This window comes from Tenrec ecaudatus, chromosome 1 (assembly GCF_050624435.1).
Source record: "Tenrec ecaudatus isolate mTenEca1 chromosome 1, mTenEca1.hap1, whole genome shotgun sequence".
Classification (NCBI taxonomy): domain Eukaryota; kingdom Metazoa; phylum Chordata; class Mammalia; order Afrosoricida; family Tenrecidae; genus Tenrec; species Tenrec ecaudatus.
Genome location: NC_134530.1, coordinates 24,834,937 through 24,860,611, shown reverse-complemented (window position 1 = coordinate 24,860,611; position 25,675 = coordinate 24,834,937). Strand labels below are relative to the sequence as shown.

Here is a 25,675-nt window from a genome sequence, read left to right as displayed (position 1 = left end):
AGGTATCATCCGCCCTGGATTCCCTGTGCCTCCAGGTCCTATCTGCACCAGTGTACATCCTCTGCTCTATCCAGACTTGAAAAGCAGAATTCAGATCATGGTAGTTGGGTGAGGTGGCGGGAGGAAGCATTTAGGAACTAGAGGAAAACTGTATTCTTCATTGATGCTACATTGCACCCTGACTGACTCATCTCCTCCCCTAGCCCCATCTGCAAGGAGATCTCCAGTGACCGACAAATGGGCTTTGGGTCTCCACTCTGCACTTCCCCCTTCATTCACTATGGTAAGATTTTTTTGTTCAAATGATGCCTTATACCTGATCCCTTTGACACCTTGTGATCGCACAGGCTGGTGTGCTTCTTCCATGTGGACTTTGTTGCTTCTGAGCTAGATGGCCGCTTGTTTACCTTCAAGCCTTTAAGACCCCAGATGCTATCTCTTTTGATAGCCGGGCACCATCAGCTTTCTTCGCCACATTTGCTTATGCACCCAACACAGGAATTTTTTCCAAAGCTATGTATTTTTTTAAAAAATTGAAAAACAACCTTATCATCTTCAAAGTACTCTTCATTACACTTAATACATTTGTCAAATCCGCAATTCCATTCTTTTTTTTTTTTAGTTTAAATGCATTTTATTTTAGACAACCTATACGACATTTTTTTTCCTTTAAAAAAAAAAAAAGCCTCCGCTCCAAATAAATCAAGGTCAAAAGTAAATGAAGAGCTCACAATGATATCAGTTCCGTCTGTCTAAGTCCTGGTGTCGTGTGGATGAACAGCAGCCAGTCAGGATGAGGCACCGGTCGTGAGTTGCCCACGGTGTTAGCATTTCTCCATCTCTAAGCCATCCTTAAAGAAGATCATGTATGGGGTGACACCATCTTCACGGTCGTCCAGCAGAGCAACCATGCCATCTGGATTCATGTTCTCACCAATAAAGAACTGGTAGTTTTTGAATTTGCAAGGATGTTCTTGATTTGTTCTGCAGCACCTGTCATAAAAGGCTTTACTCTTTCTGGTTTCTGTTCTTCAAGTTTGCCTTTGATTGATTTCATGTAGTCTTTGATGTATTTCTTGTAGGCTTCTTTTGTGAAGCTGGTTTCCTGCAAGTGATGGTTCATGACAATATCAACACCAGTGACCACGGTGCTTTCTGCTGCATCACCATCGGGGCCTTCAGCTGAGGCGTTACCCCCAATGAGGGAGTCATCGATGGCACCTTCAGTCCTACTGACCATCTTCCCCTCCACTTCCAGACACAGCCCGTCTGCGATCTCTGGGATCTTGTAGATGTCGGAGAACATCTCATCATGGCTGATGAGGTCCCGGTAGGGTAGATGATCATGATGGCGGCTGAAGGGAGACAGCAGCGGCGGCGCTAACTTAGCAGGAGCCCGGAGCTCTGAGCGAGCGCGGTGCGGCTGGAGCGGTGCTCGGGGGGGAGGGGGGAGCGGGCGGAAAGGGCCGCAATTCCATTCTTGGAAACATTTTTTAAACTCATCTGTTTGGATGACTGACAGCACCTCCCTCATTTTTTCTTCACCTCTTCTACATCGACAAATCACTGTCCTTTCATGTCCCTCTTCATTCACAGAAACAAAAAGAAGTCCCACAGAGCGAGGTCAGGTGAGTCAGGTGTGTGAGACAAGAGAGGCGTGCTGTTTTTGCCCCAACCTAGTGCACTGAGATGGCTGCGTGAGCAGGTACATTGTCATGGTGGCAAACCAGTCCCCCATCTGCTACAAATCAGGCCTTTTTTGTTTTTGGTCTCACACTGTTAAACAATCTTTTCAGGACATCTAAGTAGAAAGCTTGATTAACGATCTGAACTGGTGTAATACACTCCAAATGCACAATCTCCCTCACATAAAAAAAAACACAAATAGGCATCAGGGTTTTGGGGGGTACCCCTGGTACATTGAGCAAATCATCAGAAAAGCTGGGTTATACGAAGAAGAGTGTGGCATCGGGGTAGGAGGAAGGCTTAGTAACAGCCTGCTGTGTGCAGATGACACAGCCTTGCTTGCTGCAAGAGAGGAGGCCTTGAGGCCCTTGCTGATGACGATCAAGGACTGCAGCCTTCAGGATGAACGATGACTCACTGTCAAGAAGACCCAAAGGCTCACCACTGTGACATCATGAAAAATTGAGAAATGAAACTCTAAAGGGTTCGTCTTGCTGGGCTAAGTGCTCACAGAAGCAGCAGCCCAAAGATCAAAAGACAGCATTGCATTGGATCCGTCTGCCGCACCAGGACCTCTTTAGAGGGCTGAGAAGCGGGGTGTATTGGACAGGGTTCTCTAGAGAGACAAACCAGATTGCTAGTAATTATATATAAATATATTTATAAAGATAGATATATAATTCAAGAAATAAACCATTAAATTATATACAGATAACACAAGAAATTAACAGTTAAATTATAAAGCAGTGAGACACTAGCAGTCCTTCAAGGCTTGAGAGCCGCCAGGTGCCAGTCCCCTTTTGTAGAGAGAGCTGGGCTATATATACCCAGGCAGCAAACAGCAAGGCAGGGCCCCAACTGTCATCAACTGTCAGTCCCCAGCTCCAGAGATGAACATTCCAATCGTGTGGGCTTAAAGGGACCTCAATTTACAGTGACACAGTCCACAGGCTAGGCATCCCACAGGTAGTGTACCCCTTTAAACTGAGGCACAGAACTCCGGATAGGGCAAGATATGACAAAATAACAATGTATAAATTACCAAGGGCATATGAGGGAGGGGGGGGCGGGAAGGGAGGGGGAAAAAAAGGACCTGATGCAAAGGGCTTAAGTGGAGAGCAAATGCTTTGAGAATGATTGGGGCAGGGAATGTGCGGATGTGCTTTATACAATTGATGTATGTGTATGTATGAATGGTGATAAGAGTTGTATGAGCCCCTAATAAAATGTAAAAAAAGAATAGAAAAAAAAAGAAAATGATTAGGGCAAAGAATGTACAGATGTGCTTTATACAATTGATGTATGTATATGCATGGATTGTGATAAGAGTTGTATGAGCCCCTAATAAAATGTTTAAAAAAAACAATAAAATAAATAAATAAACTGAGGCACAGAACAACCAAGGTGAGGCTCACCGAGCCATTTATCCCTCTGCCCTTCAGTTAATCCGACTTGTGTTTATCGGCCAGGCTGGCACAATAAACTATAGCACGGGGAGATCACTCTGAGCTGAGGACTGAAGTGCTCCTGGCCCACGCCGTGGTACTTTCAGTCGCCTCATATCCCCCGTGCAAGGTGGGCATTGAATAAGGAAGACTGCAGAAGAGTCGATGCATTTGAATGGTGGTGCTGGAGAAGAAGACTGAGGACCACGGACTGACCAAAGGACAAACCGATCTGTCTCGGAAGAAGTAGGGTCAGAGCGCTCCTTAGAGGCCAGGATGGCGAGACTTCGTCTCACATACTTTGGACATGTCAGGAGCGAGCAGTCCCTGGGAGTCCCTGGTTGGTAACGTAGAGGGTCAGGGAAAGGGCGGAAGGCCCCGGATGAGTTGAATTGACCCACAGCTGCAACACTGGGTTCAGGCACGGGAATAATCCGAGGATGGTGCAGGGCCAGGCAGTGTTCCATCTGTTGTGATAAGACCAGGATGGGTCGGAGCAATTGATGGCACCTCACAGCAACGGTAGAGGGAAGGAGCTCTCAGAGGGGGAGGGGCTGTGAAGGAAGGGAGGGGCTGCAGCCTGAGCCTGGAAGTCCTGGAGACCTGGTCAGCCTGCATTGTTTGCTCCCTGGCCTGTGTCCTCCCTTGATCTGGGCCAGCTCCAGGCCCGGCCACACGGGAGGTGTCCCTCACTAGCTGGAGGGCCCTCAAATGCCATCTATTTGTGGCCTGGACTCTGAGGGCAGTGGGAGGCGTGTGTGACCAGGAGGACGCGGTATTTTTGGCAGTGGGGGTGGGGCTTTCCTTGTCACACTGCACCATGCTGCCCGGGACGCACTGAGACCCCCTCAGAGCCCCACCCAGCTGTGGGGTCCCAAGTAGGCCACATCCCTCCCAAGGGTCCCCCTTGGGGACACCTCCAGGGACTTCCCAGGAGCCGGGTGAGGAAGTGAAGGTCAGTGGGTCAGGAAGCCACAGCCTTGGACTTGAAACCCCCTTCTCAGGACTCTCCCAGCCCGAGAGGCCGCCCAGCAGGGGTGGAGGCACTGGGGGCCTCAGTGAGCCGGGCAGAGGTGGGCACCCAGACCCTGGAATGGCCCTGGGGCTGCCGGGGTCAAGGACATGTGCCTGCCTGCATCCTGTGACCCTGGTCAGGCGTTCCCAAAGCTGCGGCCAAGTCTCCCTGACGAGCTGCACTAGCCCTGGCAGCCGCAGTGGGACGTTGGCGAGCTCTGAGGAAGGCTGGCCCAACATGGCCCCAGCTCAGCTGGTGGAAGGTCACTGCAAGACAAGTCACCTGCTGAACAGTGGGGCCCGCCTCCCTGGCCACCTGCCTCCTGGGGCATGCTGGGACAGGCCAGGGACTGGGAGTCCTTGAGCAGACAGAGGCGCCTTGGAGGATGTGGGCAGCTGAGGAGGACGCTCCATCTGGGCCTGACGGAGCAGGAGGTCGAGTCTCCCGTGGTCAGGGCCCTGTCTGACCTCGGGATTGTTCTCTGCTCTCCTTAGACACTCTTGGGCTCAGTTTGGAAACAGGCAGAGTCGGAGCGGGAGAGCTTCCTGCTCGGAGCGAACCAGCTAACAGGTTAGCAAGAATCCTGCAGGGGCACAGTCGCCCCGGATGTCCCCTCTGTGCTTTCTTTCAGGGAGGGGGTAGAGTACAGCCCCCCAGGCCAGGAGCCCAGGGGGACAGAGCCACCTGCCACCCTGCCTCGGGGTCCCTGATGTCCTCCTTCCTGATGCCGACTGACTCAGGATGGAAAACTTCCAGTACAGCGTCCAGCTGAGTGACCGGGACTGGGCCGAGTTTGCCGCCACCGCCGACGAGTGCGGCCTCCTGCAGGCTGACCTGGCATCCGGGGACGAGCCCTTGTCCAGTGATATTGACCAAGGGGACAGCAGTGGCGGCAGTCCCCCTGGGCCCCCGCCCCTCCTCACCCGGCAGCCAGTTCTGACCGGGAGGGGCCTGTGGTGCCCAGAGGAGGAGGAGGGCACAGGCACCCGGCTGCTGGTCAGCAGGTGTGAGCCTCTTTTGGCCCCGGGAGCTGGTCAGCAGACGCCGGTCACGTCCGCACAGTCCGGAGGCCGGCAGGCCCCCAGCTCCAGCGCTGGCCCTCCTAGCCCCACGACATATCAGGGATCCGCAGGGGACGACATGCAGAGGCTTCTGCAGGGCCCAGCCTCCCGAGGCCCTGTCCCTAGGCCCCCTGAGAATCCACCTGGGGAGCCCCTTCAGAGTCCTGGAATGCCCCAGAAGCCCCCCAGCAGCCCGGGGGCCCTGAAGCGAAGCCCGAGCAGGAAGAAGAAGCGGACAGCCGGCACCAAGGGGGGCGGGCACCCAGCAGGGCCGGACTCCCCGCCGCCCTCCAAGGCCCGGACTCCAGCCCTTGCTGCAGAGACAGGCCTAGGCACCAGGCAGGAGGCTGACCCTGGCACCCCAACTCCCGCTCCCCGGCGGGGTACAGGCCGGGGGAGAACCACCCCCAAGGCGGAGCAGTGCCTCACATGCACCCCTGACTCTGAGTCCCCTCCCAATGGGGCTCTGTCTGCCTCAGACTCCCAGCTTCCCCCTGATGGGGACCTGTCTACACTGGATTCTGAGTCGCTCCCTGATGGACCTTCGTCTCCTCCCGACTCTGAGCCCCCAGCCCACAGGGCTCCGTCTGCACAGGATTCCAAATCTACACTGGATTCTGAGTCACTCCCTGATGGGGTCTTGTCTGTTCCCGACTTTGAGCCCCCAGCCCCCAGGGCTCCGTCTACGCAGGATTCTGAGCTGCCCCCTGATGGGGTCCTGTCTGTACCCAACTCTGAGCCTCCCCCTGCAGCAACTGCATCTTCACCTGAGTCCCAGCCTCCCCCCACTGGGGCCCCATCCGCCCCTGTCTCCTGCTCCCCACTGCTCTCCAGAGTCGGGCATGATGAGGGTCTGCTGACGCTGGTCCCAGAAGTCAATCAACAGGTGCACCCAACTACCCCTCACTCAGCCCTGCCTCGCCCCGATCCCCAGGACAAAGCTGCCATAGACATGTGCACGCCTGTCCCCAGCGCCACCACGGCTGCCCCCTCCTGGACCTCTATCCCCGAGGCCCTGCCTGGTATGGGGGAGTCTGGACCTGGGGCTGGGCTGGATGTGAGCCTTGCTGTGTCCCCACGGGGACCAGAGTCCTCGGCAGATGGCCCTGGTCACTTCTCAGGCGAGCATCCCCCAGGTCCTCCCCAGACCCCCAAGAAGAAGAGAGTGCGGTTCTCCATGGCCTCGCTGGAAGAGCCTGAGCCGGGGGAAGCCCTGGGCCCACCCTCACCAGCCAGGGTGGCACCCGGGGCCCGGGCAGCGCCAGGGGCCTGGGATGCTGTGGCAGTCAGGCCCCGGCTACCCCAGCCTCGGATCCTCAAACACCTACCTCCTCCGACCCCCTCCACTTTGGGGGGGCCTCGATCGGGGAGCTTTGCCCTGACGCTCCCTGAGGCCTACGAGTTTCTCTTCTGTGATACCATCGAGGAGGAGGAAGAGGAAGATGAGGAGGGGGCCATGGGGCAGGTCCCTGGGGACATGCAGTGGCCTGACGTCTGTGAGTTTTTCTTCCGGGACAGTGGGGCCCAGAGGCCCAGGTCACATGAGGGCTGTACCCTAGCCCCCAGCCAGCCAGCTGAACCTGTGCCAGCCCCTCCACCCGGAGACCCTGTGCCCATCTCCCTCCCTGAGGCCTACGAGCACTTCTTCGGGGAAGAGGACATTGAGCGAGTGGTGGAGCTGGCACCCCCACCTGGGCCTCCTGGGGCCACCACACAGGAGCTGAGCCTGGCCCTGAGCCTGGCAGGCAGGCGGGCAGGTGAGTGCCAGCAGCACCATGTCCAGGCCCAGGGACGCTGTCTAAGGAGCCCAGTTGGGAGGGCAGCCAGGGCCCAGAGGGGCGGCAGGACCCAGGTCCTGAGCTGGTGGGGTGGGGAGACTGGGACTGGTGGGGAGGGAAGGGCCAGCTGCTGGCCATCCCAGTACCGTGGCGTTTGGCCTGCCCAGGCCAGCGAGTTCACCCACACTCCTGGGCTCCTGTCACGTCAGGAAGACATTTATCAGGAAGGCAGGCATCAGAGGGTCACCCTGACTTGACCCCACACGCCACTGAGTCTCTGAGCACATGTCGTGGGGAGAGTGCATCGGGGACAGGAGTGACTCAGATTAGACCTGTTGGGGACAGGTGACTCTGGACATGTCAAGGAGAGGCATGACGTGGGATGGCGCCCTGGGTCTGGCTGTGTCTGGGTGGGCTGGCCTTGTCAAGGGCAGGTGCCCCATGAAGCAGGACATCTGGAGTGGGGGTGTCTCTGTCCTAGGGGAGCCTCGCGGGCCCAGCCCTGTGTTCACCTTCAGCCAGAGGGACATGTGCTTGGTGTTTGTGGCCTTTGCCACCTGGGCTGTGAGGACATCCGACCTGCACACCCCAGATGCCTGGAAGACAGGTGTGGGGGCCCTTGGAGGGAGGGAGGGGGCCTCACCTGGGGTGCTGTGCCTAGCAGGGGGTGGGGGAGGTGCGCCAGGTGCTCAGGGCAACTCCCCGCCCTGGCTCCTCCTCCACCTGCTGGTCTGCTCTGACCCTTGGAAGGAAAGGGGGTCTCCAGGCTGCAGCCAGCTCTCAGGGGCTTGGTGCTTCTCTTACAGTCTTGCTGGCCAACCTTGGCACCATTTCTGCCATCCGGTACTTCCGCCGCCAAGCCGCAAGGGGACGACCCAGCCCCAGCCCCAGCCCCAGCCCCAGCCGCAGCCCCAGCCCCTAAGAGTCTGGCCCTGTCCAGGAAGACAGCAGGACCAGGAGCCGACGGCCTGGGTGATGGCCCTGTCCTTTGGACCTTGGTCCAGACAAGGGCTGATATCCTAAGCCGGGGTTTCCCGTCCCCCAGCGCCACCAGAGGGTCCAGTGAGTGGACCCAAAGACGAGGTCCCCCCCTGCCTGCCTGAGGGGTGGGGCTCTGGAGCACACAATGAGTAGGGGGTGGACAGCTGATTCAGCCAGGGACATGGAGGGGGCCATAGGACGTCGGGTTCCGGCATGCAATGGTGAGTGTCCTTAGATGGGTGGCTGTACCCTGCCTGGTGACCCTAAGCTGAGAGGGCAGGATGGGGTCAGAGCAGCAGCAAGGAACTGGGGTGTGGGCAGGTGTGTATGTCGGGGGAGGAGTTGGGCAGCTGGGGCTACGAATGAGGCAGCAGGGAGGGGGGTACTGTTTCCAGGACCTCCAAGGCCTCTCTGAGCCCCAGGGGCTGTGGGCCAGGCTGTCTGAGGCTGAGACAGGGAGCAGGGTCCCAAGGAAGAGAGATGGCTGGCAGCCCCTGCAGGGCAGAGGTCTGCAGTACACCACCATGACCCAACTTTGGGGGTCCCTGAAGAGCAGGCGCGGAGGCAAGCACAGGAAGAGCGTCAAGGGGAGCTGGGCACCTGGGTGATCCCAGAACTCCCGGGTGGCATGGGAGTGGCTGGAGTCTGAAGGCAGGGCACCGTGGGGGTCAGGTACAGGGGAGGGCCTGAGGAGGTGGGCACAAGGCTCCATGGCCTTGGGGTCTGAAAGGAGGACACAGAGAACCAATAAAATCTCCTTTGTTTCTTTCTGGTCGAGTAGTGCTGGTCTCTCCTGACAGTTCTCCCCCCATCACACAGGCCCAGGCAAAACTGGGACCCCCCCACCTCCTCAGCTGTCCACTCGGGAGATTTCCCCCTTGCTGACCTTTGATTCTCACATCCCCTCACATTCACCCTTTAACCTCACATTCACTGACCCTCGCTGACCTGACTTCCCCAGCCCTCTGACTGCCCCCACCCACCCCTGGGAAGCCCCCACTAGCTCCCCTCCCCCAGTCCTGCCTGAGGACAGGACTGAGAGTCCTCCTGATGCCCCTGCTCATCTGCCATCTGCCTTCCGGGGACCAGCCCCACTCCTGACCCCTCAGCTGCTGGAGCCCAAGAGGCAGGGGCTTTAGGTTCAAAGCCCGGCCCGGATTTTAAAGGTCAAAAATGACAACAGATGGTCGGTCATGGGCCCCTGAGAGATGGGCACGGGCCCCGGTCTGGCGGCTGGTGTAGGGGGCTCTGAGAAGCTGCTGCCCACAGGCCCAGGACTGTGATGCTGTCAGATCCACTGAGTCAGGGCCCCCTCAGCCTCCGGTGCGCCTGGCCGGGGCCACTTCTGGCGGGACAGTGCTGCTGCCTCCTTCCGGGCGCTGTTGGAGCTTGGGCCTGCACTCTTCCGGGGGGAACAGTGGGCTGGAGAGGGGGCACGGATGTCTCAGCAGAGAGGTTGCCAAGCCTGCACCCCAGGCCCAAGGAAGACCGCCCTAACTCACCTGGAGGAGGCAGGACCGGGTCGGGGGGGCCTTCCCTCACAGTGGAGACCTGGGGGCCCCAAACAGCCAGTCTGAGGCCAGGCTTCCAGCCTCCGACCTGAGCTCCTGGCTGAGCCCTTGGGGAGTGGGGCTGGAGCTGGAGGTGGGGATGGAGGGCAGTCTGGCCCAGCCTCTGCCCCTCTCAGCCAGCCGGTCTCCTAGCCTCCCTCCCACATCTCACTCGCCCTTTCTTCTCTCTGCCTCTGATCTCCACACACCCTGCACACTTTCCCATCCTCCTGTCCCCAGCACCTGACTCCCTCTACCCTGCAAGGCCAGTCCTTCCCACACCGCTCCGTCCCCTCCACTGTCCCTTCAAGCCAGGCTGGGGCTGCTACTCACCAGTTGTGGTGAGTCTGGGGGCCTTGGCCCCCGGCCCTTGAAGGAGCCTCGGTGCCTCTGAGGGGTATGACCCTGCGGGGTCCCCTTCTTGGGCAGCAGGTGGCCACGGCTGGGGTCAGAGACGGGCACAGACACGGGGACCGCGGGGAAGGCACCGGTTGGCTCTGGCCCTGGGCAGCTCTGCATGGCACTGAGAAACTGCAGGGAAAGCCTACATGAGTGGAGGCCCAGCAAGTCCAAGGCTTCCCTTCACGACCCAGGCCGACCCCAGGCCAGCACGCCCCAGACTCCAGACCCCAGACAACACCCGGACCTTAGGCTCCAGGCATATTCTGAGCCCAAGGCTGCAGGCACTGACCTCGTCCAGGCCCCGGACGTCTGTGATCTTGTGGTGGGAGGTGGCGGGCGGCGTGTAAGGGTCAGCGTACAGCGGGGAGTGTGGTGGTCCCAGAGAGTCCTCTGCTGCCCCCTCCAGGCTCAGCCGGCTTAGCTGGGGTGCAGAGAGCACAAAGCATGGGTTCCCATGAGCTGGGCAGGGGGCACCTGAGAGCTCCCTTCTCTGCTATAGGCTGGGACACCTGGGAGGCGGAGAGAGGGGAGCCAGGGCCGAGGGTGGGGCATGGGGCTCACCTCGGTCAGGTCCAGGTCTAAGTGCAGTGGGGCGACTGGGCCGGGCCCCTCTCCCTGGGCTGTGCTCTTGGTTGACCTGTGGCTGCCCCCTCGTCTCAGTTCAGATCTCCGGTGACTGATGCTGGCATAGCCTGGGTCAGTCTGGTCCTGTAGGGACCAAGAACCTTCCCGAAGGATTCTACCTACCACACAACCTTCTGAGGCTGCATGGAGCTCTCTCTGGTTCTGGTCTCTGCTCAAGAATATCATAGGGGCCCAAATCCCACCACCCCGACTTCCGACGCCCTGCCTGCAGTGTACTCACGGATCCAGGCTGGGCCGCGGAGACTGGAGGGGGCGGCACCATAGACTCAGGGAGGGAGTGACTGGTCCGGGTGGAGGGGGGTGCTGGGCACCCAGAGCCCCAACTGGTCCGTCCATCCGAAGAGAGCGAGCCTCGGCCACTGCCTGCAACCTGGGCAGTCAGGGCTGGACTGAGCGGATGGCTCTCCATTACCCACACTGGACACACCCTGCTGCCCTGATCTTACCATGACTGGGACGTGAGCCTGGGGTTGGGGGACACTGGGCTACCTCTGGTCACTCACCTGCATGGGAACCCTGGGCCCGGGGCCCGGCAGGGCATGGCCCCTCTCTCTAAGGGCAGCGGTCCGGAGACAGAGCACCCAGTGGCCGTAATCCTCGTAACTGGCACACACCACACGGATGGTGTTGATCAGATGGCCTGGACACAGACACGCGTGAGATGCGGGGGCTCCCGGAGCCCATGAAAGGCCACCCCCCCTCGAGACAGGCCCATGGACTTGGGGCAGGTCTGGATGGGAAGGAGGGCAAGGGGTCAGGGGCAGGGCTGGGACAGGCCCACCTTCAATCAGGAAAGAGCGGATCTGCTTCCCTTTCTCCTCCAAGTTGATGTGGACAGCGCTGAGCGACAGCTCCCCCTGCAGGTAGGTGAGCAAGCAGACGTTGACCTCTGCCACCACCACCCCCTCCCCCTCACGGCCCTGCCTTCTGTCCAGCCCTCCAGAGCAGAGGTGAGGGGGCATTGCCAGCAGGTTCTCCCAAGGCACTGTGCAAGCTGGGGGGCCTCTGCAGTGGGAAGTTCAGGACCAGCTTCTCCTCTGAGGGAGATCAGTGACAACAGGTCTGTCCTGGGGGCTTTTATCAGCTGAGGGCCGGCACAGATGGACTTTATGGCCCCTCATTCACTTTCACTGCTCCCACCGACCTCTGTGTGCATGTCTGTGACTGGGGGCTTGGTCAGGAAGAAGGGACAGCACATGTCCACACACAGGCTTGTTCGGACTCCAGGCAGCAGGCTTGCATGCACACAGAGGGCTGCACACACAAGGTTAAGCACGCATGCACACATAGTAACATGCACACGTGTGCGCATGTACATAGTAACATGTGCACACGTGCACATGTACACAGGTCACACAACTATGCACACATACAGGATCCAAATATGGGCACTTAAGCATACACACACACGCGGGATCACATGTGCACAGACCAGACACACGTGTGCACACATGCTGTTGCTATGTGCCATCGGGTCGGGTTCCACTCCTGGTGACCCAATCAATGGCACCACAGAAGGACCCACTGCCCCATCCTCACAATGAGTGCTGTGTGAGCCCAGTGCAGCCTCTGTGGGAAGCCATCCTGTGCAGGGTCTCCGGCCCCTCTACAGCACCCAGCATGATATTCTTCCCCAAGGACTGGCCTCTCCTGACGGCAGGTCCAAAGTCGGCAAGACGAAGCCTGGCCACGCTCGCTTCTGAAGAGCTTTCTGGCTGCACATCTTTCAAGACAGACTTTCGATACAGCACCATGACCCAAAGGCATCGAGTCGTCTTCAATCTTTCTTATTCTGTGTCTGCCTTTTTTAAAAATCGCTTTATTGGGGACTCTTGCAGCCCTCACACATTCCATGCATTAATTAGATCAAGCGTATTTGTACATAGGTTGCCATCATCGTGTTCTAAACATTTACTTTCTCGTTGAGCCCTTGGTATCAGCTCCCCGTGTCTGCCTTTCACACGCCTGGGGTGGCTGGAGGGATCACAGGTTGGGTCGGCCACACGTTGTTCTCCAAGTGGCATTTTCTTGCGAACACTTGGCTCAGATGTGACCCGTGTTACGCTGGGTGACTGCGTGGCCAGTGCCCTCACACGTGCAGCTGTGGCACCAAGTAAAATGAGACCCATGACAATGTCGAGCCTTCTGTTCACCATGACCTTGCCCAGGGTCCACTTGTAAGGCGTCCGGGCCTTCCTCCCATTGGGTTGTAATCCCCACGGAAGGCTCAGTCTTTGATCAGCAGCAACACATGCTTCAAGTCCTCCTCACTTTCAGTAGGCATGGTTGGGTCATCTGCATATTGGATACCATTGAGAAGAATGGGAATTCCAGAACACTGCATTGGGCTCACGTGGAACCTGTCTATGGACCAAGAGGCAGACACTTGGATCACACCAGGGACTACTGCGCAGTGTAAAATCAGGAAAGGTGTGTGTCAGGGTGGCAACCTCTCACCGTTTGTTTTTTAACTATTCACTCTATACACTGAGAAAACAATCGAGGAAGCTTGACTACATGAAGAATATGGCAACACGTTCAGGAAAGCTTATTAATCACCTGTGAGAAGGATCACACAGCTGCACACCATCTCACATGCATACAGACTCATGCATGCACATCAAACTGGGTCATACATATACAGGTGCAGATGTGTGGAATCTCACACACATGCACACGCAGGTGCACACTATTATCACCTGTGAGAAGGATCACACAGGCACATATCATCTCACATGCACACAGACTCACACATGCACATCAAACTGGGTCACACGCACACACAGGCACAGACGTGTGGAATCTCACACACGCATGAACACTCAGGTGCACACAGGCTCAGCGGGCTTTCATTGGGGAGGGCTGGGAGCCGGGTAAAGTCTAACAGGACACTGAGGGTCACTGCTCAGGGACAAGACAGGTGCCTAAAGCAGGGGCTCTTCTGTGTCCATGTCTGAGCTGAACACAAACTGACCAGGGCAGTGGGGCAGGGTGGGCGGGGCCAGCACACTGTTCCAACAGGCCCTGAAATACAGGTTCCTCCTGAGACTCGGCCCCCTCCCACCCCCACGCACAGGGCACCTCCCTGGGCTGGCTGCCAGAGAGGGGAGGAGCCCACCTTGAAGCAAAGCCCATCTAGTTCCTCCGAGAAGATGACCAGGGAAGTCGGGTACAGGACCAGCAGGCGGTCACACAGCTCCTGGCAGCAAGAGGCAGAGGCACTGAGGCCCAAGTCACCCGCTCCCCCACCCTCAGGGCCCTCACATTCTCACCTCCTGCCCCCTTTCATCTGTCCTCTTGCCCTACCTCCTGGGTCCTTACAACCCTCCCCCAGCCCCCTTGCTCCACCCCCAGGACCCTCCCCCAGCTCCCCCAACCACCTCCCTTGCTCTGCCCTCCAGAGCTCTCATGTCCTCCCTGGTCCCCGGCAACCCCTCTTGTTCACACTGCCCACCTGTGAGGGTAAGTGCTGCAGCTTGACCCTGGAGGCACAGATGGGAGGGCCCTTGGACTCGTGTCCTGATCCCTTCCGCAGCCTAGTCAGTCGGCGCTGCAAGGTCCAGGGCAGCTCGTCCCCAGCGGGGCCCTGACAAAAGGTTGGGGGGTTGGGGATAGAATGGGTCAAGGAGGAGGAAGGATGGGGTGGGGCAGGGTGGGAGTCGGGCACTGACCTGTGAGGGCGCCGAGTGGCAGCGCCGCAGCCCCCCAGCAAGGGCCATCTGCTTCTCCAGGTGGTACAGCCATTGAGCACGCTCAGCAGCGCTGGGGCAGAGGACGAGGAGAGGAGCGGGCAGTGGGCCTGCAGTAGGTGAGCAGGCAGTTGGTGGCCAGAAGTGGGGGGGGGGGCTCAGGAAAGGCAACCACACCACCATTGTGGGGACCCCCTCCACCTGAGGCTAGCCTACCCATGTGCCAGCCCTTGGCCGGCAGAAGCCGAGGACCGGTAAGGACCCTGATCAGTGTGTTGTCCACATGTGGGACCTGGTCTGATTGGGCCTTAAAGCACTGAACAGCCCCGTGGGAACTGGTGCAGCAGTTAGCTCCAGGACCCCCTACGGGTCTCCGGGGCCCCCCCACCTGTGATCTGGAAGGCGTGCTCTCCGGAGCCCTCCACTGGACACACGCTCAGCTCCATCAGAGGTAACAGCCCCTGCCAAGGCATGGGTGAGGTGAGGGTAGGGGCCTTTGGAGGGCCACATGGGCCTGGCTCCCCACACCCTGAGCAGTGGCTTGCTTGCATCCTCCCGACACCCCAAAGCCTCAGTTGTCCATGGGGAAGACTACCCGGCCAGTTCTTCCCTCACCTGGAAAGTGAGGCCATCAGAACCGTGGGCCTGGAAGTAGAGGTGGGAGGGGAACAGCTCCAGGTAGCAGTCGCTGGGTTCCTGAGGGGGGCAGGAGAAGGAGCAGGCAATATGAGGGTCCCAGGGTAGCAGGAGGCAGGTCCCCAGGGTGTCCCCCACCTGACCAGGCCCCCACCTGGCTGTGCTGGAACTGCAGTTGGACCTTGGCGTAGTGCAGGACCTTGCCCAGGTTCCTCACGGGCACCCTCCGCCGCCCCTTCTTGAACACACTCAGAAACGGCTGGTCCAGGGCTTCTCGCTGACCCTCCAGGCCCGGGATGTCCTGTGGGGGAGGGCAGAGCTCAGGGGCAGCAGCGCTCTCTAGGCTCAGTCCTGTGCCCGAGACTCATCAGCACCACAGGGGCCCAAGCCCCCAACGGTCACTTCCTCAGCACCTGCTGCTGGCAGGACCCTGACCTAGGCACTGGGACGGGCCTGTCCAGTAGAAGTCAAGCAGAGAATTAGCAACAAGACTTGAGATGGCACAAGGCTGAGGACGTGGAGGGGGTGGTGGTGTCTGAGAGCTTGGGTAAGTTGGTAAGAAGGTGACATGGTGTACACACCAAAGGCGTGACGGAAACATGGGCGGGACATCCACTGATAGCTTCCGGGGCGGGCAGGCATGTGTGGGGTCGGTCACAGCCGTCTGTCCCCTGGCCTGCACACGGTGCTCCAGCTGAGTGGTGGGGATGGTGAGGCCTGGCCTCCGGCAGGCTCCTCTTCCCTGTGGTGCTCCCCAGCGTGTGACCTTGGTGTGGTCACCTAACCTGGGAAGGTGCATCAGTCCCAGGGGTCAGAGGGGTTTGGGTGAGGTAACCACACACCCTCCTGTGTCTCCAGGGAGGGCCAGTCCAGGTTTCCCATCGGTTGTCCTCCTCACTTCCACCACATGGCCCCAGCTGCCAACATGCGCCAGTTTCTATGGTGTAAAGACTCCAACACTTTCAAGCTACCAACATGCCACCCGTGGAGCTGGAGCTGGAAGACTCTGAGCAGGGTTCTCCAGTTCCTGGGGTACCCCAGGGGGTCGGTCTCTCTCATCTCACACACACATCAAAGCCAAGGTTCTAATCGTGGTGGGGGCTGGGGGGGTGTCCTCCATTATGCCCCGCTTGCCTTCCTCTGGGCCTTTACACTCACTGCTGCCTCTACTTGGTCACCCAGCCCCCTCCCACATCCCCCAAAGCTATGCTGAGAGCACACCGCCCACCCCAGGCCTCTCCTGCAGTAGCAAGACCCCAGAGCCAGCTTGCTGCATGCACCCTACTTGTTATTTGTCAGCTGACTGCTGCGTGGACACCCCGAGGACAGGAGTCTTAGCCTACCTTGCCTACTGCTGAGTTTCCCAGGAGACTTTGGTATGCAGGGCCCCCCTGGATCAGAGCCCAGGAAGAGGGAACCAGAGGGGGGCCCATGTCCATCTAGTGCCCTGCATACAGAGTCTTGTACAATGGGGTCAGATCGCCAGATGGGGTAGCAGAGGGCCTGAGCTGAGAGTGGGGTGGGGACTGCAAGTATCTAGTAGGGGCCGTGTTCCCTTTGGGGGCTACCAAGCTGAGCCACCTCTTGGGCAAGCCCAGGAATGTGAACAGACAGACGCACGGCTTCCCTGGCCACCCTGCCCCTGGGTGGGGCTTCCGCAGACACACCCAGTGTGGGAGCTGACACCTGAAAATAGGCCACGGAACCAGGCACCCACCCAGGATGGCTGCCACCCACCTGCCCAGGCTCAACCAGCTAGTCGTCCTCGAGTCACTGGGCCCTCCAAACGGAGGACGGCCAGACATGTCATGGACCTGGGGAGGGGTGGGGTGGAAGTGGAGGTGAGGAGGCCAGCTGCCAGAACCAGTGCCCCCTCCTAGGAGAGCGTGATGGGAGGGGACTTGTCTGAGCATCACAGGGACACAGGGGGAGGGATATGTGTGTGGGGGAGGGGCGAGGCCCTGAGAGCAGGTTGAACTCCTCCCCCTGAAATTAATGGGGGAGGATCGTTTTCTTTATAGAAGGAGCCCTGGGGTCGCCACTGGCCTGCTAAACCATAGGGTCAGAGGTTCAAAACCACCAGCCGATGAGCAGGAGAATGAGGGTACAGATTTACGGTTCCAGAATGCCTGTCCAGGGTCACGATGAGTCGCAATTGACTAGGCAGCAAGGGGGTTTCCTTTTATGTCTGTTCCGTTCTGAGGAGGAACTTCGGCCTTCCCCCTGCCCATCACCCTGGCTGCTAGGTCCCTGAGTGTCAACCGGGAGGGGGCATTCCAGGGCCTGAGGAGCCCCAACTAGGCACCAACTTTCCTACCTATGGACATCTCTCACTCTCCCTCCCGGCTACACTAACCCTTAACCCCTCCCCCCACGAGCTGGGTCCACCGTCACTGCACCCCCTTACTCCCCGAGTGATGACAAGGGTGAGTGAGGATCACAGCCACACTGCCCTTGGCATCCCCAAGCAGGCATTAGGATTGTGGGTGCTCAGCCTGGACTCCGGAGTGTGCGGACTGGGCAGGCCGGGCAGGCGAGCTGCAGGTCTGGACGCTGGCCTGGGTGTCTGGGTGCCTGGGCCCCTCCCGGCCCCGCCCCACTGCCCCGCCCCTTCCCGGTGCCGCACACGCAGCCGGCCTGACTCAGTCAGCAGGCCGGCCGGTTTCGCTCTCGCCAGACTCTCGGTGAAGGGGCCTGGCGGGCGGGCGGGGTCTGCCTCCCGCCCTCTTTGGATCTGAACACCCCTAGACTGGGGGAGCCTCTGGGCCAAGCACAGCCGCAGCCACACAGGTGGGCGGCTCAACAACCTGGGTCAGGTTGATCACAGGGTCCACCAACACCCCCAGCCGGCCGCTCCAGCTCGCTGTCCCCAGGACACAGTGGAGGACTCTGTCCCCGTCCCGTGGTGTACGGCACTCCCACCCCCACCCCGCTCACCGTCCCCGGGATGTAGTAGAAGATCTTGTCAGCCGCCGAGTCCCCATCGGGGCCAACTTCGCTGCCAAACAGGCTCGCCAGCTTCTTAGCACCATCCTCTCTGGAGACCAGAAAGGAGGGCTCACAGACCAGTGGTGGTGAGGGTGCGGGGGTGGGGGGAACAGGGACCCGGTAGAGGTGGCCAGGCTGCCCCTCTATACCCCACCCCTTACCTGGTGCCCTTTAGCGAAGATTTCCTGGAGAAGGAGGCTCGAAGCCTCCGGGGGGCCTGGGGGACACACTGGCTGTTCCCCATAGGCTGGCCGGTGAGCAGTGCTGGGTGCTCCGGAGCAGGTCCTCCTCCACCTCCTGCCAGGGTGGGGCCAGCCTAGGACGTCCTGCCCAGCAAGCCGGTGGGGGCGGAGTCCATTCTGGGAGGGAGGGGTCTACCTGAATCCTTTCCTGTCTGTCTACACGTGAGGGACTAGCCGGGCACCCCTGGTGCTGAACCAGAGCCCCATCTCAGCTTCTAGCGCTCTGAAGGATCACAATGGCCTGCACTCAGAGTGGGGGGCACCGGGGGCTCTGCGAACCCTGTGACCCGCCACCCAGGGCCCTGAAGAACTCAATATCCCCATGAGCCCAGTGATGATGACCAATGACCCCTGGATAACCCGCAGACCCCCAAGTGAGCCATTATGACCCCTATGGCAGAGTGAGCCTATGGCCCCTGGGTGACATCAGACAACCCAGTGACCCTCCCCCCCCAGGTGAGTAGTGACCTTGTGAGAACCAGGGACCTGAAGATCCTGGTCTAGCTGAGCCCAGTGGGCCATATCCTCCCAGTGCCCCCGCTGGGCATACATCCTGTTTCCACCTCAGTCCCCAGGCTCTGAGTCATCGGTGACTGTCGGCAGCTGGGCACCCTCATCCCAGGAAGCAGAACGGCCCCGTGGGAGGTGGGGACTGGGAGGCCGGGCTCTCTATTACCTCTCCTGCTCAGGCCCTGCATGCTGGCAGAGACAGAGCCCACGAGAGTGCCCAGTCTCCACAGCCCCCCCTTGAGAACTGTGGGATAATCCCATCTCAGGACACCCCCGGTCCACCCTCCACGCACCTGGGGCTGTGAGGGAAGATGTCTCATGGCACTGCTGCTAGAGGTCTCCTTCAGGGACACCTTTAATGCCTCCCATCCCCCCTTCCCAGAAAATGCACCCCAATAGATCCTCCACAGATGCCCTCCAGTGGACGTATCCAGAGGGACAGGGCAGCGCACAGCACCCGCCTGACCCTTCCTCCAGCTGCCGGCCGCCCAGGGACAGAGGCTCAGCCACAAGCCCATGGGGCCAAGAGACGAGTTTATTATGGGAGCCGGTGCGTATTGCTACATTGGGTCTGAGAGGCGTGCACACGGCCCCACTCTGTGCGGGCACGGGACTTGGATATGGACATGGGGAAGAGGTGCTTGGCACACAGGCGGGGGTCTACACCTGCGCAGAGACGGGGCCGCCCCCCACCCTTCACCTTCCCCCCAAGGCTGGCTGCATCTCCAGGGGGAAGTGTGGGTCTCCTCCCCACCACTGCGGCGCCCAAGGGCGGGCGTGCACCGCAGGCCCCCCGGAGGGCAGCGTGGTCCTAGAGCCATGGGTCCCAAACACTTGGAGGGTAAACAAATAGCGGTGGCGGTGCTTGCTGGGCAATAAATAAGTGAATAAATAAAGGCGCGCATGAATAAATTAACACAGGGACACACAGAGACACAGACGCGGCGCGAGGTGCCCAGCGTCCCCAGTGGAGGGGCTGGGGACCCTGCCTCAAATCGTGGGGGGAGGGAGGAGCCTAGGACGCCCGGGGTGGGGCTTAAGGCATGTGGGCGGGGCGCGCACAGCGCTGGCCGGTCAGAGGCTGGTGGAGGACACGGATAGGGTGGGCGAGGAGGGCGGAGGGAAATTGAGCAGCTCCAGCACGGCCACGCCCACGCTGCTGCGGCGCGTGAACATGCAGGATGCGGCCACCCACTTGTTGGTCCGGGGATTGTACTTCTCGATGGAGTTGAGGCTGGAGCTGCCGTCATTGCCCCCCACAGCATACAGCCAGCCGTCCATGGCCACCAGGTCATGTGTGCTCCTAGGGGCGGCCGCGCGAGAGCGTGGGTGCCGGCTAGCAGTGGGCTCGGGGCGGGTCTCTGGCAGAGTGCGACACCGCCTCCTTGGGGGCCCAATGGACATCTCCAAAGGCCATTCCTCCTCCCTGGGATACACGCCCAGGCCACCCACAAGCTCCCACCCCACCCGTGCCCACAGACCTGCGAATGTTCATGGGGGCTACACTCTCCCAGGTGCTCGCTTTGGGGCTGAATCTCTCCACCGAGTTGAGGCAGCTCGTACCATCATTGCCTCCGGCCACGTAGAGCAAGCCCTCCAGCACAGCCACACCCGCCGAGCTGCGCCGGCTCAGCATGGAGGCCACGGGCGTCCACGCATTCACCTGCGGGCAGCAGGTGCTGGGCTGAAGGCACCGAGGGGTGTGGCAATGGTAGGGGGTCAGCAGCTAGGAGGTCACAGCAGTGAGGAGAACAATGGCACGGGGTACCGGACGATGGTGAATCAGGAAACAGGAATCAGCCGCCGGGAGGGGGTAGTGGTTAGGGGAAAGGGAACCCCCGCCATTGGGAGGGCATGGTGGCCAGGAGGTTGGAAGGTGGCGGTTGGGGGTGGTGGCTTGTGGCTGGGCCCATCACGCACTTGGGGCTCGTATTTCTCCACGGTAGCCAGATGTGACGAGCTGTCGTAGCCGCCCACGGCGTACAGGTTCCCGTCTGGAAGTAGAGGTGCCCCTGAGTGCCCACTGCGTGCTGGGGCCCCAGGGAAAGAGGAACAGGCAGGGGTGGGTCAAATGCCAGCGGCTAGTCACCCACCGAGTGTAGCCACGCGTACGTAGCGCCTCCGGGTGCTCATGGCAGCGATGGAGGTCCATGTTCCCGTCAGGGGGTCATAACGCTCAGCACTGCAGACCAAGGACCTTGGTGACCTCAAGTGCAGCTGGGGAGGTGGTTCAGGCCCGGACCTGACCTTCTGTGTCTCTGGACCAAATCCCAGTGAAGCCCTGCCCCAAGAGTCCACTGGTTTGGGCTGCCCACTGACCCTAGGGAAGCCTATTTGGGCTGGGGGGACCAGAAGGTTGGTAGTCCAGCCTGGCTCTCACACCTGTTGAGGCAGGAGGCCCCATCGTAGCCGCCAGTCGCGTAAAGCAATCCGTGGAGGGGGGCCACACCCAAGCAGCTGCGCCGTGTGCCCATGGACACCTCAGGCTGCCACGTGTTGGTGACAGGGTCATATGATTCCACAGTCGCCAGGTCCGAGGTCCCGTCGTAGCTGGGGAAAACCCCACTGCAGTCAGAGCTGGCCCGGAAAGCAGCTGCCACACCGACCCACAAGTCTTCCGACCCGCTTACCCGCCCACAGCATACAGCCGGTTGCTGATGGCCGCCACTCCCACCCGGGCTCTGCGCGTAGACATGGAAGCCACCACATGCCAGCGGTCAGTACGTGTGTCGTAGGCCTCACAGTCCCCATGGATGGCGAACAGGCTCCCACCACCTGAGGGTGGAAGGGGTCCGGGGTCTATTGGGGTGGTCATTCAGCACAGGGTCCGGGAGAGGCTCCAGGCTGGAGATGGGGACAGGTGGGGATGGGATGAGCATGCGGCAGTTCTGGGGACATGGGGGCTGTTGGGGCAGCAGCAGAGCGCGGTGGGGGTGGGGTGGGAACAGGGAGGTGGTGGTGTAGGGATGGACCGTGCTTGGCGTGGGAATGTGGCCGGTGGGGTGACAGTGACACTGTGGGCACCAAGTGGACCTTGTGAGGGATGACCCCATGAGCATAAGGATTTAGAGAGGACAGCTAAGGTGACAGATGTGGGGAACATCAGGGGGCTTGGTGGCTATGTGGCAGGCATGTGGTCAGCAATAGTGGGGACACGGTGGCCACAGAAAAAGGTACACGGATATATGGTGGGGATGTGGCAGTTCAGGCAGGGATGCGGGAGCACTGTGGCATGTAGGCACACAGTGGGCACTGGAGTAGATGCTGAAGGTACAGGGACGAGGTGAACGCGGGCGTACCCACAGCAAAGAGCACCGGGCCAGCGCCCTCGCAGCGGCGTGGCCTCGTGCGGCTGGTACCCAGGACACCCCTCTGCTCAGGCAGCAGGTGGAACTTGAGGGCCTCAATGAGGAGGTCCTTGCAGTCAGGGTGGTGCCGCACCAGGCCTTCGGCGTCCACGTGGCCCAGCAGGAAGTCTCGGCTCAGCAGGGGCAGCCGCACGCATTTCATCAGCTGGCGGGGGCAGGGCATGTGCCAGGTGAGAGGCAGTTCTGGGGACTCACAACTCAGTACTAGGGTCTCCCTGAGAGCTCCCACACCCCTCCTCAGTCACTGCACCCCTGGACAGATGGGAGCTATCCCCAGGTTCCCAGAGCACAAAATCCCCTGAGCCACCTGCACCCCCACCTGGCCTGTGGGTGCTTAGGACATGCCTCACCCTCGGGACATGCTGCCTCCGAGTGTCCACGTCATGCTTGACCCAGCTCAGGACTGCCCGGTAGACGTCCTCCTCAGAGGGTACGTTCAAACTGTCACTAGAGACCAGCTCCAGCACCTGGGGGCGGGGCCTCAGGCTAGGCTGGGCTGGGGGCAGGGTAGGGGGGCCCTGAGGGTGCCTGAGAGGGAGAATGGACCTGGCCAGGGTTCCCGGGAGAAGGACCAAGCACAGCCCAGAGCACTTGGGCCTGGGGTCTGGGAATGTGGGCAGAGCCAGAACGGAGGTGGAATTGGGTGGTAACGGCGAAGGTCAAGGTCGGGCCCCAGGCTGGCGTCCAAGGCGGCGTTACCTGCTTCAGAGGCAGCAACATGAACTCCTCGGTCTTGGCCACGTCCACGAAGTGCTGCAGCACATACCTGTGCGCCGCCTTGAGCAGATCACTGCAGGAGTGCGTGTCAGCAAAGCCCCGGATGCCCAGGCAGTTGGACGGGTCAAGCTGACTCAGCAGGAATTTGCAGCAGGCGTCGCGGACGCCATTCAGCTGCAGCAGGCTGGCCGCAGGGAGCAGGGTCTGCAGGCGCAGTGATAGAATCAAGGTGGGAAGGAGGGTCCAGGGTAGGGGAATTGGGGGGCGCAGACATGACATGAGGAAAGGTATAGGGGTACGGCAGGCATCAGGGAGGCACGGGGACCAGGGCAGGGTGTCATAACGGCACACAGGGTCTCACCTGCACATTGCCCTCGCCCACCACAATCTCAGCTGTGTATGCAAACTGCACCAGCTGGTCCAGGGCCTGCGGGTCGATGTCGTGCAGTGTGACGTGCGTCTGGCGGCTCTCACTCATCTCGTCTGTGGGTACAACGGGTCAGCCCCATCTCGGCCCTGGGGGGGGCCTGTAGATGCTCTCGGCTTGCCCCCAGTGGGCCGCAAACTTACTTGTGAACATGGCGTGGAAATAGGGGCTACAGGAAGCTAGCACAACCTTGTGGGCACGGATCTCTTTGGTGGCCACGTGCAGGACGATGTCACACAGGAGACCGCGCTGCCTCATGCGGCTCATGGCCACGAAGGCATCGTGGTAGTGCCTCTTGGAGTTGTGGGCCACGCTGTGGCCCTCTCGACTCAGTAGCTGCATTGCTCCTTCCATGGGGGCTGCAGGCCAGGTCTGGCGGGGACGTGCTCGCTCAGCCTCCGGGCTGGGGTCAGAGGAATGGGTCATCAGGGCAGTGCCCACAGTCCTTGCCATGGCTCCCTCCCCCCACCCCACCAGTGATTCAAGACATCATTAGGATCCCTCACCACCCACTCTGCCCTTTCTTCCAGTTCCTATTCCTGCCAAGCCCTGCACCAGGCTTGGCCCCCGCCTGCCCAGCTCTATCTCCTGTGTCCCAAGAGGCCCCCAGGAGCTCAGGCAGGACCCTGCCTCCAACATGCTCCCAGCACCCAGCCAAGCCAAGGGGTCTGATGGACCCAGTGCCTGGCTGCTGAGCCTAGTCCCATTTCCCTGCCTGGACCCCTCCTGGGCATCAAGCATGTTCATTTCGGCCCCCCATAAGAGCCAAGCCTTCTGGGTCCTCTTTGGAACCCTGTTGTCCACTGTTAACCACCCCTTCCGTCTCTGCCAGCCCACGAGCCCCTATGGGCAGAAGCCTGTTGTCCTGAACATGTGCAGGGGCACAGGAGATGAGAGAGAGTAAAAGGTGGTCAATATTCCCGGCAGCTGTGCCCTGACCTGAACCCCCGGCACCCACATTGCACCCCTATTCTGCACCTGGGCTTTCACAAGGGCAGCCAGGAGAGGACGCAACACCTCTCCGCCAGGGGATGAATGGAAGGGCAAGGGTTCAAATGCGCTGACCCCAGAGGTCACGGCCTACTGGGGCTCAGAGGGCAATGAGGGGCACTGGATCATGTAGATCCTCCACAGTACCTGGTCTGCAGGCTCCAGGGGCCTCCAAGGTTGGGCCCGCAATCCGGCCCCTGACCCTCCCTCTAAACCCCCTCCTGGCCATTCTAGTGCCCCCTCTCCACCGGTCCTTGAAACCTCCTCTGGCTGCCCCCGTGACCCCTGGCCCATCACGTTCTTCTCCCGGCCCACTCACACCGGTGGTTGTTGCGGCGGCGGCGGCGGCGGAGGCGGCGCCTCGGGACTGGGCCCCGGGCTGCCGTGCTCCGGGCTCTGCGTTCTGCCGGCCGGGCGCTCGCTGCGCGGCTGCATGGGCTCGGCCGCCGGACCTGCCGACCGATGGACGGATGCTCGGATGCTGGAGGACTGCTCGGCGGCGGCAGCCCGCTCAGCACTGGCTCCCGCCGCCCGACCGCAGAGTGCTGTTTCTCGGCGCCGCCCGCCCCGCTTCCCCGGGAGCTTCAGGGACGCTAAGAGGGACTCGGGTCCCTCCAGGGTTGCAGCTGCGCAGGGGCCCCGCCCACCAGTCATCTCCTTCTCCAGAAGCCCCGCCCCCACCTCTTCCGGAGGCCACCCGGGCCCCGCCCACCCGGGGAGCCCCGCCTCTTCCTTCAGGAGACCCCAGGCGGGACCATGAAGGCTTAGGGCCTCCTCCGGCGGTAGAAACCCCGAAACCGGAGGCAGGACCTAAACCAGCTGGCCCTAGGCTCTTCCCTAGGAGTCCCGGGCCTCCTATTGGGCGCTGCCTGCCTGGAAGCGGAGAGACACATGGGAGGAGCTCGCCCTGGGCTTGACCTGCACCCCAGGCTGGCCAACAGCCCCTGGCCCGGGGGCTATCGTGTTCTGTGGTCCTCCACCCTGTGCAGCTTTTTTCCTCCTTCCCGCCCCAAAGTCACGTCCTGCCTCTGGACCTTTGCACCTGCTGGGGTAAAAGGAAAAGGCACCCTTCCCACCCAGCGCGGCCCAGCGGCGGCTTCGGGAGTTGAGGACGTTCTCAGCAGCCCCGCGCAGGGGTTGTCAGTCCCCTCCTGCGGCTCTCCCACGAGCGTGACCTGGCTTTAGGGCAGCATTTTTGGGTGGCCTATCTGTTTACATCACTGCCAGCTGTTCCTGCTGGCGTTTATTATTGTTGCTCGAACGCCGTATTCTCCTCTTGTCGCACCTGCCCCGTTCTAAGGGAGCATGTGCTTCCAGAGCCCTGGGCAGGCGGGCGTGGGGGCCGGTATGCGAGGCTCGTGGCCGGGCCTGGCGGGCAAGGGGCCGTGCTCGGCGGGCATCCTGGCTCTGTCTTACAGTCGCTAGCAGAGAAGGATGCAGTTATGAGAGGCATGTTAGGCGGTCCGGCGGGCCCCGGAACCCATATAACGCCCTCAGCGGCTGTGTGCGGGTGCCGACACTGAATCGTGTCCCCGGGTGACCTCA

The 25,675-nt window shown here is 60.5% G+C and overlaps 3 protein-coding genes and 1 pseudogene across 3 annotated transcripts; 1 reads left to right on the top strand and 3 right to left on the bottom strand.

The window, feature by feature from the left end:
* Positions 1-790: 790 nt before the first annotated feature.
* LOC142432714 (translationally-controlled tumor protein-like) lies at positions 791-1,328 on the bottom strand (annotated as a pseudogene).
* A 3,559-nt stretch (positions 1,329-4,887) lies between these two features.
* Positions 4,888-7,907, top strand: PERM1 (PPARGC1 and ESRR induced regulator, muscle 1). Its single transcript, XM_075557286.1, has 3 exons — positions 4,888-6,964; positions 7,467-7,592; positions 7,792-7,907. The coding sequence occupies exons 1-3, from the start codon at positions 4,888-4,890 to the stop codon at positions 7,905-7,907; spliced, it is 2,319 nt and encodes a 772-aa protein (XP_075413401.1).
* A 1,107-nt stretch (positions 7,908-9,014) lies between these two features.
* On the bottom strand, positions 9,015-18,564 carry PLEKHN1 (pleckstrin homology domain containing N1). The gene is made up of 16 exons (XM_075549570.1): positions 18,038-18,564; positions 17,826-17,925; positions 15,043-15,189; positions 14,868-14,948; positions 14,641-14,713; positions 14,235-14,362; positions 14,018-14,149; positions 13,682-13,762; positions 11,345-11,420; positions 11,067-11,203; positions 10,784-10,933; positions 10,480-10,626; positions 10,208-10,339; positions 9,850-10,047; positions 9,469-9,517; positions 9,015-9,388 (listed from the first exon to the last, which is right to left on the bottom strand). Exons 1-16 carry the CDS (start codon positions 18,118-18,120, stop codon positions 9,255-9,257), a joined length of 1,848 nt encoding a protein of 615 aa, XP_075405685.1. The 5' UTR covers positions 18,121-18,564; the 3' UTR covers positions 9,015-9,254.
* A 581-nt stretch (positions 18,565-19,145) lies between these two features.
* Positions 19,146-24,742, bottom strand: KLHL17 (kelch like family member 17). Its single transcript, XM_075549558.1, has 12 exons — positions 24,450-24,742; positions 23,284-23,543; positions 23,075-23,196; positions 22,696-22,917; positions 22,347-22,463; positions 21,928-22,141; positions 21,259-21,403; positions 21,011-21,178; positions 20,722-20,810; positions 20,549-20,622; positions 20,110-20,291; positions 19,146-19,931 (listed from the first exon to the last, which is right to left on the bottom strand). Exons 1-12 carry the CDS (start codon positions 24,563-24,565, stop codon positions 19,703-19,705), a joined length of 1,938 nt encoding a protein of 645 aa, XP_075405673.1. The 5' UTR covers positions 24,566-24,742; the 3' UTR covers positions 19,146-19,702.
* Positions 24,743-25,675: the final 933 nt, after the last annotated feature.